Raw genomic sequence first — 16,840 nt, 5'->3', positions numbered from 1 at the left:
TCCAGTCTAGGATGGCCAGCCCTCTAGTTGGTTCCTCAACATATTGGTCTAGAAAACCATCCCTAATAAAATCCTGGAAATCCTCCTCCACCATATTGCTACCAGTTTGGTTAGCCCAATCTATATGTAGATTAAAGTCGCCCATGATAACTGCTGTACCTTTATTGCACGTATCCCTAATTTCTTGTTTGATGCTGTCCCCAACCTCACTACTACTGTTTGGTGGTCTGTACACAACTCCCACTAGCATTTTCTGCCCTTTGGTATTCCGCAGCTCTACCCTTACAGATTTCACATCATCCAAGCTAATGTCGTTCCTTACTATTGCGTTACTTTCCTCTTTAACCAGCAACACTACCCACCTCCTTTTCCTTTCTGTCTATCCTTCCTGAATGTTGAATACCCCTGGATGTTGAGTTCCCAGCCTTGGGCACCCTGGAGCCATGTCTCCGTAATCCCAATTATATCGTATTCGTTAATAGCTGCCTGCGCAGTTAATTCATCCACCTTATTACGAATACTCCTCGCATTGAGGCACAGAGCCTTCAGGCTTGTCTTTTTAACACACTTTGCCCCTTTAGAATGTTGCTGTAATGTGGCCCTTTTTGGTTTTTGCCTTGGGTTTCTCTGCCCTCCACTTTTACTTTTCTTCTTTCTATCTTTTGCTTCTGCCCCCATTCTACTTCCCACTGTCGCCCTGCATAGGTTCCCATCCCTCTGCCATGTTAGTTTAACCCCTCCCCAACAGCTCTAGCAAACACTCCCCCTCGGACATTGGTTCCAGTCCTGCTCAGGTGCAAACTGTCCGCTTTGTACTGGTCCCACCTCCCCCAGAACCGGTTCCAATGTCCCAGGAATTTGCATCCCTCCCTCCTGCACCACTCTTCAAGCCACGTATTCATCTTTGCTATCCTGCAATTCCTGCTCTCACTAGCACGTGGCATTGGTAGCAATCCTGAGATTACTACCTTTGAGGTCCTGCTTTTTAATTTAACTCCTAGCTCCCTAAATTCAGCTTGTAGGACCTCATCCCGTTTTTTACCTATATCGTTGGTGCCTATATGCACCACGACAACTGGCTGTTCACCCTCCCCCCCAAAATGTCTTGCAGCCACTCGACCCTTGCATCAGGGAGGCAACATACCATTTTGGAGTCTCGATTGCAGCCGCAGAAATGTCGATCTATTCCCCTTACAATAGAATCCCCTACCATTATAGCTCTCCCACTCTTTTTCCTGCCCTCCTGGGCAGCAGAGCCACCCACGGTGCCATGAACTTGGCTGCTGCTGCCCTCCCCTGATGAGTCATCCCTCCCCCCAACAGCGTCCAAGGCGGTGTATGTGTTTTGGAGGGAGATGACCGCACTACCTTCCTGCCTGATTGTCACCCATTCCCTATCTGCCTGAGTAACAGTGTGACCAACTCACTAACTCACTGACGAGAGATTGTATAGGATGGGTCTATACTCTCTCGCGTTTAGAAGAATGAGAGGTGATCTCATTGAAACATGCAAGATTCTGAAGGGGGTTGACAGGGTAGATGCAGGGAGGATGTTTCCCCCTGGCTGGAGTGTCTAGAACCAGGGGTCACAGTCTCAGGATAAGATCAGTTTCCAATTCAAATTTGAGCCCAAACAGATATTGATGCATTTTCTTTACCCCATAAACACATGCTAACGCTTCTTTTTCAATCATGCTGTAGGCTCTCTCAGCCTTAGACAGACTTCTGGATGCATAAGCAACCAGTTGCAGTTTCCCAAAATCATTAGCTTGTTGCAATACACACCCGACGTCATATGACGACGCATCACATGCTAGAACCAAACGCTTACATGGATCATACAGCACAAGCAATTTGTTTGAGCATAACAATTTTCTAGCTTTTACAAAGGCATTTTCTTGGCTTTTGCCCCATAGCCATTCATCCCCTTTATGCAGTAAGGCGTGCAGTGGTTCTAACAGTGTGCTGAGACCCAGTAAGATGTTACCAATGTAGTTCAGGAGTCCTAGAAATGACCACAGCTCCATCACGTTCTGTGGCCTCGGTGCATTCTCGATTGCCTCCATCTTCGAATCGGTGGGCCTGATGCCGTCCACCGCAATTCTTCTCCCCAGAAACTCCACTTCAGGCACCAGGAAAACGCACTTCGAGCGTTTTAACCTGAGCCCCACGCGGTTGAGCTGACTAAGAACCTCCTCCAGGTTCTGCAGATGCTCGATTGTGTCCCGACCTGTAACCAAGATGTCGTCCTGGAAGACCACCATGCGTGGGACCGACTTCAGTAAGCTTTCCATGTTTCTCTGGCATATCGTCGGGGCTGATCGAATTCCAAACAGGCATCTGTTGTAGATGAAGAGACCTTTATGCATGTTGATGCAGGTAAGGCCCTTCGATGATTCCTCCAGCTCCTGCGTCATGTAGGCCGAGATCAAGTCCAGCTTCGTGAACTTCTTTCATCCCATCAGCGTAGCAAAAAGGTCGTCAGCCTTTGGTAGTGGGTAGTGATCCTGCAGAGAGAAACGATTGATAGTTACTTTGTAATCAGCACAGATTCTGATGGTGCCGTCTCCCTTGAGGACTGGAACAATCGGACTGGCCCACTCGCTGAACTCGATCGGCGAAATTATGCCCTCTCGTTGCAGCCGGTCTAGCTTGATCTCTACCCTTTCTCTCATCATGTACGGTACTGCTCTCGCCTTGTGATGGATGGGTCGCGCTCCCGGAATTAGTTGGATCTACACTTTTGCTCCTTGGAACTTCCCAATGCCTGGTTCGAACAGCGAAGGGAACTTGTTTAAGACCTGGCCACACGAAGTGTCATCAGCGGACAAAAGCGCTCGGACGTCGTCCCAGTTCCAGTGTATCTTTCCCAGCCAGCTCCTGCCGAGCAGCGTGGGACCATCGCCCTGTACCACCCAGAGTGGTAGCTTGTGCACCGCTCCATCGTAGGAGACCTTTACAGTAGCACTGCCGATTATGGGAATCAGTTCCTTTGTGTATGTTCTCAGTTTCATGCAAATGGGAGTCAGGACTGGCCTTGAGTCCTTGCTGCACCACAATTTATCGAAAATCTTTTTGCTCATAATGGACTGGCTCGCGCCAGTGTCAAGCTCCATTGACACCGGGAGTCCATTTAATTCAACCTTCAGCATTATTGAGGGACACTTTGTGGTAAATGTGTGCAACCCATATATCTCTGCCTCCTCGGTCTGAGGCTCTGGTTTGTCATGATCCGCCGTGGATCTGTCCTCCTCTGCAACATGGTGGTTTGCAGGATTAACAGGGTTTGCAGCCCGATTGTTCCACAGCCCTTGCAAACGTACCCTTTGAAGCAGCATGAATGGAAATGATGATCACCCCCGCAGCGCCAACAAGGTGTTAATGGCCTTGCATTCATCACCCTTGATGGTGGACTCAGACATCTGCGGACGTGCAGCTGCAGGCATGTGGGGCCTGCCCTGTATGTTGCGATTTGAAAACAACATCACTTTGTTCACAGTACTTGTAGCAGCACTCGTGTGCTGAGAGATTTGCTTCATATTGTCACTGGTGGCAATGAACGCCTGGGCTATCACTATGGCTTTACTCAAGGTTGGGGTCTCTACAGTCAAAAGTTTGCAAGTATCCCTTCATGGCCAATGACAAGTACGAAAAAGTCTCTGAGCATTTTCTCCAAATGTCCTTCAAATTTGCAATGTCCTGCAAGGCGTCTTAGCTCGGCGACACAACTCGCCACTTCCTGGCCTTCAGACCTTTTGTAGGTGTAGAACCTCAAGTCGCTGGAGAAATACCACCAGCGATGTCTCCGCAAGATCCTGCAAATCCCCTGGGAGAACAGACGCACAAACATTAACGTCCTCGTCCAGGCCAACATCCCCAGTATTGAAGCACTGACCGCACTTGATCAGCTCCGCTGGGCAGGCCACATTGTCCGCATGCCAGACACGTGACTCGCAAATCAAGCGCTCTACTCGGAACTCGTCCACGGCAAATGAGCCAAAGGCGGGCAGAGGAAATGTTATAAGGACGCCCTCAAAGCCTCCCTGATAACGTGCGACATCCCCACTGACACCTGCGAGTCCTTGGCCATAGTCTGCCCTAAGTGGAGGAAGTGCATTCGGGAGGGCGCTGAGCACCTCGAGTATCGCCGCTGAGAGCATGCAGAAATCAAGCGCAGGCAGCGGAAGGAGCGAGCGGCAAACCAGGCTCCCTGTCCACCCTTTCCCTCAACTGTCCGCCCTGTGACAGAGACTGTAGTTCTCGTATTGGACTGTACAGCCAGCTAAGAACTCACTTTTAGAGTGGAAGCAAGTCTTCCTCGATTCCGAGGGACTGCCTATGATGATGATGAGGTGTAGAACCAGTACCTCGCCATCAGAACGCTTTCCTTTGGGTTCCGATGCTCCCGGACCAGTGTGCATAAATCATCATACGATTTCTCTGTGGGTTTCGCTGGAGCACGCAGATTTTTCATGAGGTCATACATTGGTGTCCCATAGACGGTGAGGAGAATCACCCTTCATTTGGCAGCGTTCACTTCTCCTTCCAGCTCGTTGGCCACGAAGTATTGGTCGAGTCGCTCCATGAAGGTTTCCCAATCATCTCCCTCCGAGAATTTCTCCAGGATGCCCACTGTTCTCTGCATCGTTGGGTTCATCATCTGTATCTCATCGCCAGTTGTTATGTATGAGTAAAGAGTCTGACTGGATACTGTGAACTCAAAATAAAGTGTGATCTTAGTCTTTTATTGCATGTCTCCAGAGTGCCTCTCCAGCCTGTGAGGCCTCCTTAAGTACTTGTGCTCCCAAGGGATTGTGGGATCCCTTGGGACTCCAGGGGATGAGCCGTCTGGTGGCTACACAAGGTATATACAAGTTTCCATATATAACAGAACTGATCAAGAGCTTTGAGTTGGGAGAAGGAGATTTCTCTCCTATGTTACCTTGTGCTGACGTCGTATGTGGTTCTCCCGAAAACCCTTGCAGAATGGGGTCTTTTAAATCTGCTGTTTGATCCTCATACTATATGAGTTGTTTTTGAAACACTAAAGAATCTCTTATCAGTTTGAAGACCATGTTTCCTGATCTCTACCTTATCTGTCTCAGCTGTTTTATCTTAGTGGTTGCTCAGGTTTTCTAACCTACCAACGTTTGCTCCAATCTTCCTGACGTACGATTCTCTCTCCAAATCTCCTGGACAGTGAGAAAAGACCACCATGCATCCCGATATTGGTCAAACTGAGAGTTCTGTGTTCTTTTACCAAGTCATTTCCAAGTCCATTATGCCAGCCTTCTTTAAAAACAAGTGCCCAAAGTCCACGTTATAAAGTCCAAATTCCTTCAGGCTCTGTGCCAAAGAGGGCAGTTCATCATTTCCGTCAATTCATGCGGAACCCTCCATTTTACAAGCTAAGATAGCATTAGCTTTTTCCGACTTTAGATTGAAGGTGAATATGCAGCCCTTTAATGGCTGCTGCAGCGCTGCACTGTCGGAGGTGCCGTCTGTCAGATGAGACGTTAAACCGAGGCTCCGCCTTCCCTCTCAGGTGGACCTAAACGCCCACGGCACTGTTTCGAAGAAGAGCAGAGGAGTTGTCCTGGGCCAATATTTATCTCTTAATCAACATAACGAAAACAGATTATCTGGTTATTATCACATTGCTGCTTGTGGTAGCTTGCTGCTGCAAGTTGGCTGCTGCGTTTCCCACATTACAACAGTGACCACACTCTAAAAAGTACTTCATTGGCTGTAAAGCACTTTGAGACGTCCGGTGGTCGTGCGAGGCGCTATATAAGTGCAAGTCTTTCTTTTTTCTATTCATTAGTCCAGGCCTCTGCATTACTAGACAAGTAACATAGCCACTAATCGACCGTATCCACATACGACGACCACAAGGAAAGTTGATCCTGAAGGTGAGAAGGACATGAGGGGTAAGGGCAGAGGCAGATGATACTGCGAAGGTGAATGATGATCTGGGTGGTGGATAGGACACTGGGCTCAAAGCTCAGCCCAGCTCAACAACAAATTGCACTGGTTCGGCATCTTTATCGTAGAAAAGGACCCAGAGTTCGAACAGGTTCAGTCTGCCTGAGCACCACCAAGAGCAACTTACACCGTAAATTTCATCCAGTATTCGGCATTAATTCAATAAATAAGTTATGGACATTTTTGTTTACCAATGCAGGTTCTGTTAGTACAGGTGAAGCTCCCAGGTGTATTTGTGCAGACTTCCTGAGGATCACATGGATCCGTAAGGCACTCGTCAACATCTGAAATCAGAAAATACATATCAGTGTAGGTGTCTGCCATAATGCCGGTCCTATTAATTAACAGATAATAATAGAATCATAGACTAGTACAGCACGGATGGAGGCCATTCGGCCCATCAAGTCTGCGCCAAATCTTTCGAAGAGTGATCAAGTTAGTCCCACTCGCCCGCTCTTTCCCCATATCCCTGGAATCTTTTCTCCTTCAAATATTTATCCAATTCCCTACTGAGTCTGTATCCACCACCCTATCAGGCAACGCATTTCAAATCCTGACCGCTCGTTGCGTAAAAAAGCTTTTCCTCCTGTTGCATCTGGTTCTTTTGCCAACCGCCTTCAGTCTGTGGCCTCTGGTTATCGACCCTTCAGCCATTGGGAAGAATTTCTCTTTGTTTACTTTATCAAAACCCTTCATGATGTGAAACACCCTGATAGATAATTCAAGCTCTGCAGCCTGGCTGCAGTTTTGAGAAAACACAGATCACATTGCATTAAGTCATCAGTCAACTTGACATTTTAGGACCTTGGGTAGCGAGCCAATTAAAGGTTAAAAGACCATTAATTGAGCCAATAAGGTCAAAGAATGCGAGTTCTTTTCTGTAAATTGAACCAGGTATAAGTACAGCCATTTTGGCCATGTGGTCTCAGAAGGACAAAGGCCTGGCTTAAAGCCAGAAGCTTGTTGCTGCTGCCAGAATAAAGTTACATTAAAACGACAACCGGAGTTCATATTTCATTGGAAATTAAGAGATCTAACACACCCCTATCAAATCTCCTCCAAGCCCCTTTCAGGTCGACATAGGGAATGCACAGATAAGGTTTTGGTTCATATAATAATGCAGGTTAACCTAATACATATCCTTTCAACAGTTAGGCATATGAAGCGGTTACCCAGTGCTAGCTGTGGCTCAGTGGGTAGCACTCTTGCCTCGGAGTCAGGAGGTTGTGGGTTTGAGTCCCACTCCAGAGACTTGAGCACAAAAAAAAATCTAGGCTAACACTGCAGTGCAGTGTTGTGGGAGTGCTGCACTGTTGGAGATGCCAGCTTTCGGATAAGAGATTAAACCGAGGTCCATCTGCTCTCTCAGGTGGATGTAAAAGATTCCATGGCACTATTTCGAAAAAGAGCAGGGAAGTCCTGGACAATATTTATTCCTCAATCATAGAAATTTACAGCACGGAAGGGGCCCATCGTGTCCGTGCCGGCCGACCAAGAGCTATCCAGCCTAATCCCACTTTCTAGTTCTCGGTCCGTAGCCCTGCAGGTTACAGCACTTCAAGTGCACATCCAAGTACTTTTTAAATGTGGTGAGGGTTTATGCCTCTACCAGCCTTTCAGGCAGTGAGTTCCGCCCCAGACCCCCATCACCCTCTGGGTGAGGACATTTCCCCTCATACCTCCTCTAAACCTCCCCCAATTACTTTAAATCTATGCCCCCTGGTTGTTGACCCCTCTGCCAAGCTTTGCTAAAATCCATATACACTACATCATACGCACTGCCCTCATTGACCCTCCTCAAAAAATTCAATCAAGTTAGTCAGACACGACCTTCCCTTAACAATTCCATGCTGACTATCTTTGATTAATCTACGTCTTTCTAAATGAAGATTTATCCTGTCTCTCAGAATTTCTTCCATTAGTTTTCCCACCTCTGAGGTAAGGCTGACTGGCCTGTAATTACTCGGTCTATCCTTTAACAAATATACAACTTTAGCAGTCCTCCGGTCCTCCGGCACCACCCCTGTATCCAGAGAGGAACAGCAAGATCACTAAAACAGATTACCTGGTCATTATCACATTGTTGTTTGTGGGAGCTTGATGTGTGCAATTTGGTTGCCGCGTTTCCTACATTACAACAGTGACTACACTCCAAGAGTACTTCATTGGCTATAAAGCGCTTTGGTCCGTCTTGAGGTCTTGAACGGCGCTATTTAAATGCAAGTCTTTCCTTCTATTTATACAGCCCCTTCAGTGTGGCAAATTGCCTCAAGGAACATCACAGAGGCAGAAATGAATTGAGAGCAGTGGGAGGAGGAGAGTTATATGGGTGATTGAGGCAGGGTCAAACAGGCAGGATCTGAACAGGGTTTTTAATGATCACCATTATTAATTCTTGGTTTTTAATTTCTGATATATTTAATTGACTGAACTTAAATTAATCAGCTGCTCTGGTTGGGATTTGAACTCGTAAATTTGGAACATTAGTCCAGGCCTCTGGATTATTGGACAAGTAACATAACCAACTTAACCAAAGGAGAGCATCCTCACGGCCAGGCACAGATTCTACACTCACCGCAGACCTGAGGGCCAGGAGATTGCAAAATATGCTGCCGACCTCAGGAGACTTGCGGCACCGTGTGATTTTGGCACGCACCTCAACAAAGCACTGCGAGACATCTTCGTTATGGGAATTGGCCATGAGGGCCTCCTATTATCTGCCGACACCACAGTCAACCTGAAGAAAGCCATCAGCATCAGTCAGGCGTTCATGACCTCGACCTGCAGCACCAAGCATATTATTCATCCTGTGGACTCAAACCCGGCAAGTACTGCACACAGAATGGTGCCTTTCACAGGCAAGACTGTAGAATGTGGCTCTGCCCAGGGCAGAGTGCACAGACCTCAGGGTTCCAGAACTCAGAGTCCACATAGGGTGCTAATCGAGTAGCACGATGTTGGTGTTGCGGAGGAAACCATAGGGCTCACCAGTGTTGGTTTGCTGAGTACATATGCAAAGCCTACAACACAAAGGGCCACCTCCAGCATATGTGTAAAAGAAATACGACTCACTGTTTAGCAGAGGAGTCGGTAGATGACTTTGAATCCAGCGGGAAATATGATGATTTGGCCAGAGAGACAGCTCAGCCCCAAGAAGAAGTGTATGGATTGTATACCTGCACCACCGATTGTCCTCCAGTGAAGATGGAAGTTGAGATAAAAGGCATTCTAGTCTTCATGGAAGTGGACACGGGATCGAACCAGTCAGTGATGAGCCAGGATGCCTTTGAGAGGCTAGGGAACGAAAAACGGCCCGAGCTGGTTCCAGTACAGGAAAAGCTGCACACCTACACCAAGGAGCTGATCCCAGTCCTTGGTAGTGCAGATGTAAGTGTAATCTAGAATGGTGTGGTGCACAAGTTACCTCTGTGGATTGTTGCAAGTGATGGTCCAACGCTACTCGGAAGAAGGTAGATGGGGAAGGTGCAGTGGAAATGGGAAGACCTCTTCACTCCAGCAATCGATGTCCCCCGTGGTCAGAGGCAGAGCAAAACCTCACCATCGCTTGGGCCAGGCATCAGAGAACAGATCAGCGCAGCCCCTGAGGCACAGACCGTCCATCACAACTGCGTGGCAATGATCCGACCGGAACGACCTAAAAGTACCTTCCCGGCTCCAGTGGCAGGTCTCCTGGGGAGGAAGATCGAATTCACAGGCACTCTTCCAGCTTTTGTGGCAGAATCGCGTGAGAGAAGGATCAAGGCAGTCGACCTCGCGAACAGAGGCAAGATGGGTCCCTGAACCAGTGAGGTGCAGTGTGGCTGAAAAGAAATATGGCCGCGGCCATATCACGAGGTGCAACGCTGAGGGACCAACACGTGATGTCTAACAAAGGATTTGATTGGGGTAAAGCCAGGAGGGTTCTCTTAAAGAAGACCTACAACCAACTGAACTTAAAGAGACATTGTATGCATGGCAATCAATGTAACGAACTGATTAAGATTGTGAACAAAATGTTGTTGCGAGATGTCGGGAATAGAGTGTCCCCAAAAGTAGCAAGTGAGCGAATTCGGGAGGGTAAATGCGCTGATCCTGATGCCCTGCCCCAGGTGTCCCCACAAGTTATGGACCAGCGACCTCAGGAGGCTGAAGGCACTGATCCTGATACCCTGCCCCAGGTCTATCCCACGCTGCAGGCACCCGATGGCACTATTCGCCATGGACCTGGAAACGAAAACGGCGCCAATACGCACAGACGGCCACCGGTGCCCACCCCCTGGGTGGAGGTGGTGCAGCCCCCAGACCCAGTTGCTATCTCGTCCATGTTCAGGAGCGAAAGGTCAGAACCAACGAGTTCCCCAAACGGGACCTGGAACAGTCAGGTTCCCAACACCGTGAGGGAGCAGGCAGAAGACTCTGCAGCCATCAGAGGAGGACAGAGAGGCCACACACATCTGTGGCTCTGCCCACCACTAGGCAATGGCAAAGGCTCTGAGTCCTGGCTAGGTGAGCGAACCAAGCCCACCCCGCCAGCAGGGGGCGCAGCGTCGCTATCAGATGACTAGGACCCCGTCCGGTTGCTCTCGAACCTGCATCCTCGTATACCTGTACTGATACCTCAGTACTTACCATGACGGAACCATGAATGCAATCTACCCAATCTTGGCGCACGACCGCAAAACGTAACGAATGTAAGTCACTGAACCAAGGTGTCACGATACAAACTGTAACTTCCTTTCTTTGTACTTACATTAACATACAAGATCAGACACAGTGCAACAGGCCTGCTGCGCGATCTCGCTGTGGGGGGGGGGGGGGGGAAATGGATGTATGTAGCCATGGACACACGCATGGATCATACCCAGAACCCACTGGAATCTCCACTGCATCATCAAACCATCCAAACTGGTAACCACTACCCAATGATGTGGCAAAAGGACTTGGGAGTTAGCAGGGAGAGGCAAGCCAAAGCACAGCCAAGGTGCAAGGGCTGTAGGCACTTAAGTCTGGGGAGAGCTAAGCCAGAGCATGTAGTGCAAAGGTAGCCAGCACAAAGGACTTGGGGGGGGGGGGAGGGGAAGTGATGTTATATATGCAGACTATAGATATACTCTCTGTGTAGTCAATGTATAGTTGGATAAGATGGAGACTCGTTACCTGATGTAGTGTCAATAAGGTTTACACTGTGTATATACTATGCTGGCACCACTAGAGGGTGCAACTGGTGGAGACCGGGCTTTCCTGCCCCTGTGGCAGAGGCTGTCCACCAGAGGACACTACAGTGGGAGACCTGAGGGTCACCTGCATAGGTGTGCAGGGCCCAGTATAAAAGGCTGCCCACCATGCTTGTGCCTCACTCTGGAGTTACGAATAAAGGGCCAAGGTCATTACAGTTTGAGTATAACACATTGCCTCGTGGAGTCATTCATAAGTGCATTACAGACATAGTCTGGGTGATGGATAGGACACTGGGCTCCAAGCTCAGCCCAGCTCAACAACAACTTGCACTAGTTCGGCATTTTTATCGTAAAAAAGAACCCAGAGTTCGAGCAGGTTCATTCTGCCTGAGCACCACCAAGAGCAACTTACACCCTAAATTTCATTGGGTATTTTGTTGTAGTATAATAAATAAGTTATGGACTTTTTTGTTTACCAATGACGGTGCTGTTAGTACAGGTGAAGCTCCCAGGTGTATTTGTGCAGACTTCCTGAGGACCACATGGATCCGTAAGACACTCGTCAACATCTGAAATCAGACAATACATATCAGTGTAGATGTCTGCTATGATGCCAGTCCTATTAATTAACAGATAATCATAGAATCAAAGAATAGTACAGCACGGATGGAGGCCATTCAGCTCATCGAGTCTGTGCTGGCTCTTTCGAAGAGCGATCAGGTCAGTCCCACTCCCCCGTTCTTTCCCTTGGAATCTTTTCTCCTTCAAGAAGTTATCCAATTCCCTTTTGAATCTGTATCCACCACCCTAACAGCTGAGCGCAAATTAGCTGCCGCGTTTCCCACATTACAACAGTGACTACACTCCAAAACTACTTCATTGGCTGTAAAGCACTTTGTGCCGTCCTGAGGTCATGAACGGTGCTATATAAATGCAAGTCTTTCCTTCGATTTATATAGCTTCTTCAGCGTGGCAAATTGTCCCAAGGAACATCACAGAGGCAGAAATAGATTAGAAACATAGAAACATAGAAAATAGGTGCAGGAGTAGGCCATTCGGCACTTCGAGCCTGCAGCACCATTCAATTAGTTCATGGCTGAACATGTAACTTCAGTACCCCATTCCCGCTTTCTCACCATACCCCTTGATCCCCCTAGTAGTAACTCCTTTTTGAATATATTTATTGAATTGGCCTCAACAAGTTTCTGTGGTAGAGAATTCCACAGGTTCACCACTCTTTGGGTGAATCACCACTCTCTGGGTGAAGTGGGAGCAGTGGGAGAGCAGTGGGAGGAGGAGAGTTACATGGGTGATTGAGGCAGGACCTGGAGAGGCTTTGTAGGAGATAGAAAGGCAGAGGAGTTGGGGAAGAGTTTTTCCAGAGGTGGGGGAATGCTCTGACAGGAGAAGGTGGCGATGCGATGGAGACCAGGAAGAACGCAAGGTGCATGTTGGCATGTTGGAGAAGGAGGGTGCAATAGTAGGAGAGGCAGAACATGATTCGGTTTGTAAACAATGGCACAGATACTCTGGGGGATGAAGAGCCAGTGGTGGTGGTGAGGACAGGGGTTATGAGAGCGGGGCGGAGTGGATAGAATACAGAGTTTTGGGTAAATTGGAGGGTTTTAAAAAATTTATTCCTGAGGTGTGGACTTCACTGGCAAGGCCAACATATATTGTCCATCCCTAATTGCACTTGAGAAGCTGATGGTAAACCACATTCTTGACAAACGAGTGACTTGCTAGGCCATTTCACAGGGCAATTAAGAGTGATATGTGGGTCTGGAGTCACATATAGGCCAGATCAGGTAAGCACGGCAGATTTCCATCCCTAGAGGACAATACTGAACCAGTTGGGTTTTTAATGATGATCCATTAGTTCCATGGTCACCATTATTATTACTTGTTTTTTAATTACCGATATATTTAATTGACTGAACTTAAATTAATCAGCTGCTCTGGTTGGGATTTGAACTCGCATCTCTGGATCATTAGTCCAGGCCTCTGGATTACCAGACAAGTAACATAACCTCTAATCTACCGTACCCACATACGACGGCCACAAGGGAAGTTGTGCCTGAAGGTGAGAAGGACAAGAGGGGTAAGATCAGAGGCTGGTGATACTGCGGAGGTGGATCATGGTCCGTGTTATATATGCAGACTATAGATATACTCTCTGTGTAGTCACTGTACAGTTGCATAAGATGGAGACTTGTTACCTGATGTACTGTCAATAAGGTTTACACTGTGTCTATACTATGATGGCACCACTAGAGGGTGCAACTGGTGGCGACCGGGCTTTCCTGCCCCTGTGGCAGAGGCTGTCCCCCAGAGTTCACTGTGGTGGCAGACCTGAGGGTCCAGTATAAAAGGCTGCCCACCATGCTTGTGCCTCACTCTGGAGTTATGAATAAAAGGCCAAGGTCATAAGAACATAAGAACATAAGAATTAGGAATAGGAGTAGGCCATCTAGCCCCTCGAGCCTGCTCCGCCATTCAAAAAGATCATGGCTGATCTGACCGTGGACTCAGCTCCACTTACCCGCCCGCTCCCCATAACCCTTAATTCTCTTATTGGTTAAAAATCTATCTATCTGTGATTTGAATACATTCAATGAGCTAGCCTCAACTTCTTCCTTGGGCAGAGAATTCCACACATTCACAACCCTCTGGGAGAAGAAATTCCTTCTCAACTCGGTTTTAAATTGGCTCCCCCATATTTTGAGGCTGTGCCCACTAGTTCTAGTCTCCCCGACCAGTGAAAACAACCTCTCTGTCTCTATCTTGTCTATCCATTTCATTATTTTAAATGTTTCTATAAGATCACCCCTTATCCTTCTGAACTCCAACGAGTAAAGACCCAGTCTACTCAATCTATCATCATAAGGTAACCCCCTCATCTCCGGAATCAGCCTAGTGAATCGTCTCTGTACCCCCTCCAAGGCTAGTATATCCTTCCTTAAGTAAGGTGACCAAAACTGCACCCAGTACTCCAGGTGCAGCCTCACCAATACCCTGTACAGTTGCAGCAGGACCTCCCTGCTTTTGTACTCCATCCCTCTCGCAATGAAGGCCAACATTCCATTCGCCTTCCTGATTACCTGCTGCACCTGCAAATTAACTTTTTGGGATTCATGCACAAGGACCCCCAAGTCCCTCTGCACCGCAGCATGTTATAATTTAACAGTTTGAGTACAACATATTGCCTGGTGTAGTCATTCATAAGTGCATTACAGCCATAACAGTCTGGGTGATGGATAGGGCACTGGGCTCCAAGCTCAGCCCAGCTCAGCAACAACTTGCACTGGTTCGGCATCTTTATCGTAGAAAAGGACCCAGAGTTCGAGCAGGTTCAGTCTGCCTGAGCACCACCAAGAGCAACTTACACCATAAATTTCATTGCGTATTTTGCTGTAGTACAATAAATAAGTTATGGACTTTTTTGTTTACCAATGACGGTTGTGTTAGTACAGGTGAAGCTCCCAGGTATATTTGTGCAGACTTCCTGAGGACCACATGGATCCGTAAGGCACTCGTCAACATCTGAAATCAGACAATACATATCAGTGTAGGTGTCTGCCATAATGCCGGTCCTATTAATTTACAGATAATCAGAGAATCATAGAATAGTATGGCACAGAAGGAAGCCATTCGGCCCATCGAGTCTGTGCCGGCTTTTTCGAAGAGCAATCCAATCAGTCCCATTCCCCGCTCTTTCCCCATATCCCTGGAATCTTTTCTCCTTCAAGTATTTATCCAATTCCCTTTTGAATCTGTATCCACCACCCTAACAGCTGAGCGCAAATTAGCTGCCGCGATTCCCACATCACAACAGTGACTACACTCCAAAAGTACTTCATTGGCTGTAAAGCACTTTGTGCCGTCCTGAGGTCATGAACAGCGCTATATAAATGCAAGTCTTTCCTTCTATTTATACAGCCCCTTCAGTGTGGCAAATTGTCCCAAGGAACGTCACAGAGACAGAAATGGATTGAGAGCAGTGGGAGGAGGAGAGTTACATGGGTAAGTAAGGCAGTACTTGGAGAGGCTTTGTAGGAGAGAGAAAGGCAGAGGAGTTGGGGAAGAGTTTTTCCAGAGGTGGGGGGAATGCTCTGACAGGAGAGGGTGGCGATGCGATGGAGACCAGGAAGAACACAAGGTGCACGTTGGCACAAAGCAAGCCGGAGGGTGCAATAGTAGGAGAGGCAGAACATGAAAGGTTTTGTAAACAATGGCACAGATACTTTGGGGGATGAAGAGCCAGTGGTGGTTAGTGAGGACAGGGGTTATGAGAGCGGGGCGGAGTGGATAGAATACAGAGTTTTGGGTAAATTGGAGGGTTTTAAAAAATTTATTCCTGAGGTGTGGACATCACTGGCAAGGCCAACATATATTGTCCATCCCTAATTGCACTTGAGAAGCTGATGGTAAACCACATTCTTGACAAACGAGTGACTTGCTAGGCCATTTCAGAGGGAAATTAAGATTTAAATGTGGGTCTGGAGTCACATATAGGCCTGATCAGGTAAGGACGGCAGATTTCCATCCCTAGAGGACAATAGTGAACCAGTTGGCTTTTTAATGACAATTCATTAGTTCCATGGTCACCATTACTAATACTGTTTTTTTAATTCCAGATATATTTAATTGACTGAATTAAAAATAATCAGCTGCTCTGGTTGGGATTTGAACTCGCATCTCTGGATCATTATTCCAGGCCTCTGGATTACCAGACAAGTAACATAACCTCTAATCTACCGTACCCACATACGACGGCCACAAGGGAAGTTGTGCCTGAAGGTGAGAAGGACAAGAGGGGTAAGATCAGAGGCAGGTGATACTGCAGAGGTGGATCATGGTCCGTGTTATATATGCAGACTATAGATATACTCTCTGTGTAGTCACTGTACAGTTGCATAAGATGGAGACTTGTTACCTGATGTAGTGTCAATAAGGTTTACACTGTGTCTATACTATGATGGCACCACTAGAGGGTGCAACTGGTGGAGACCGGGCTTTCCTGCCCCTGTGGCAGAGGCTGTCCACCAGAGTCCACTGTGGTGGGAGACCTGAGGGTCACCTGCATAGGTGTGCAGGGCTCAGTATAAAAGATTGCCCACCATGCTTGTGCCTCACTCAGGAGGTCCGAATAAAGAGCCAAGATCACTACAGTTTGAGTGCAACACATTGCCTCGTGGAGTCATTCATAAGTGCATTACAGTCTGGGTGGTGGATAGGACACTGGGCTCCAAGCTCAGCCCAGCTCAACAACAACTTGCACTGGTTCGGCATTTTTATCGTAGAAAAGGATCCAGAGTTCGAGCAGGTTCAGTTTGCCTGAGCACCACCAAGAGCAACTTACACCATAAATCTCATTGCGTATTTTGCTGTAGTACAATAAATAAGTTATGGACTTTTTTGTTTACCAATGACGGTTCTGTTAGTACAGGTGAAGCTCCCAGGTGTATTTGTGCAGACTTCCTGAGGACCACATGGATCCGTAAGGCACTCGTCAACATCTAAAATCAGACAATACATATCAGTGTAGGTGTCTGCCATAATGCCGGTCCTATTAATTTTCAGATAATCATAGAATCATAGAATAGTATGGCACAGAAGGAAGCCATTCGGCCCATCGAGTCTGTGCCGGCTCTTTCGAAGAGCGATCAGGTCAGTCC

General features: G+C 47.6%; 1 protein-coding gene across 1 annotated transcript in view; it reads right to left on the bottom strand.

Annotated features, from left to right (window-relative positions):
- Nucleotides 1–16,840, bottom strand: part of LOC139237762 (adhesion G protein-coupled receptor E3-like) — a 121,248-nt gene that overhangs the window by 58,423 nt on the left and 45,985 nt on the right. Inside the window, exon 7 of the mRNA XM_070866948.1 lies at nt 14,613–14,705. Within this exon, the coding sequence (XP_070723049.1) occupies nt 14,613–14,705 (93 nt within the window). The remainder of the gene's footprint in view (nt 1–14,612; nt 14,706–16,840) is intronic.

This window comes from Pristiophorus japonicus, chromosome 24 (genome assembly GCF_044704955.1).
Source record: "Pristiophorus japonicus isolate sPriJap1 chromosome 24, sPriJap1.hap1, whole genome shotgun sequence".
NCBI classification, from domain to species: Eukaryota; Metazoa; Chordata; class Chondrichthyes; family Pristiophoridae; genus Pristiophorus; species Pristiophorus japonicus.
This window is presented reverse-complemented; position numbering and strand designations above follow the sequence as displayed.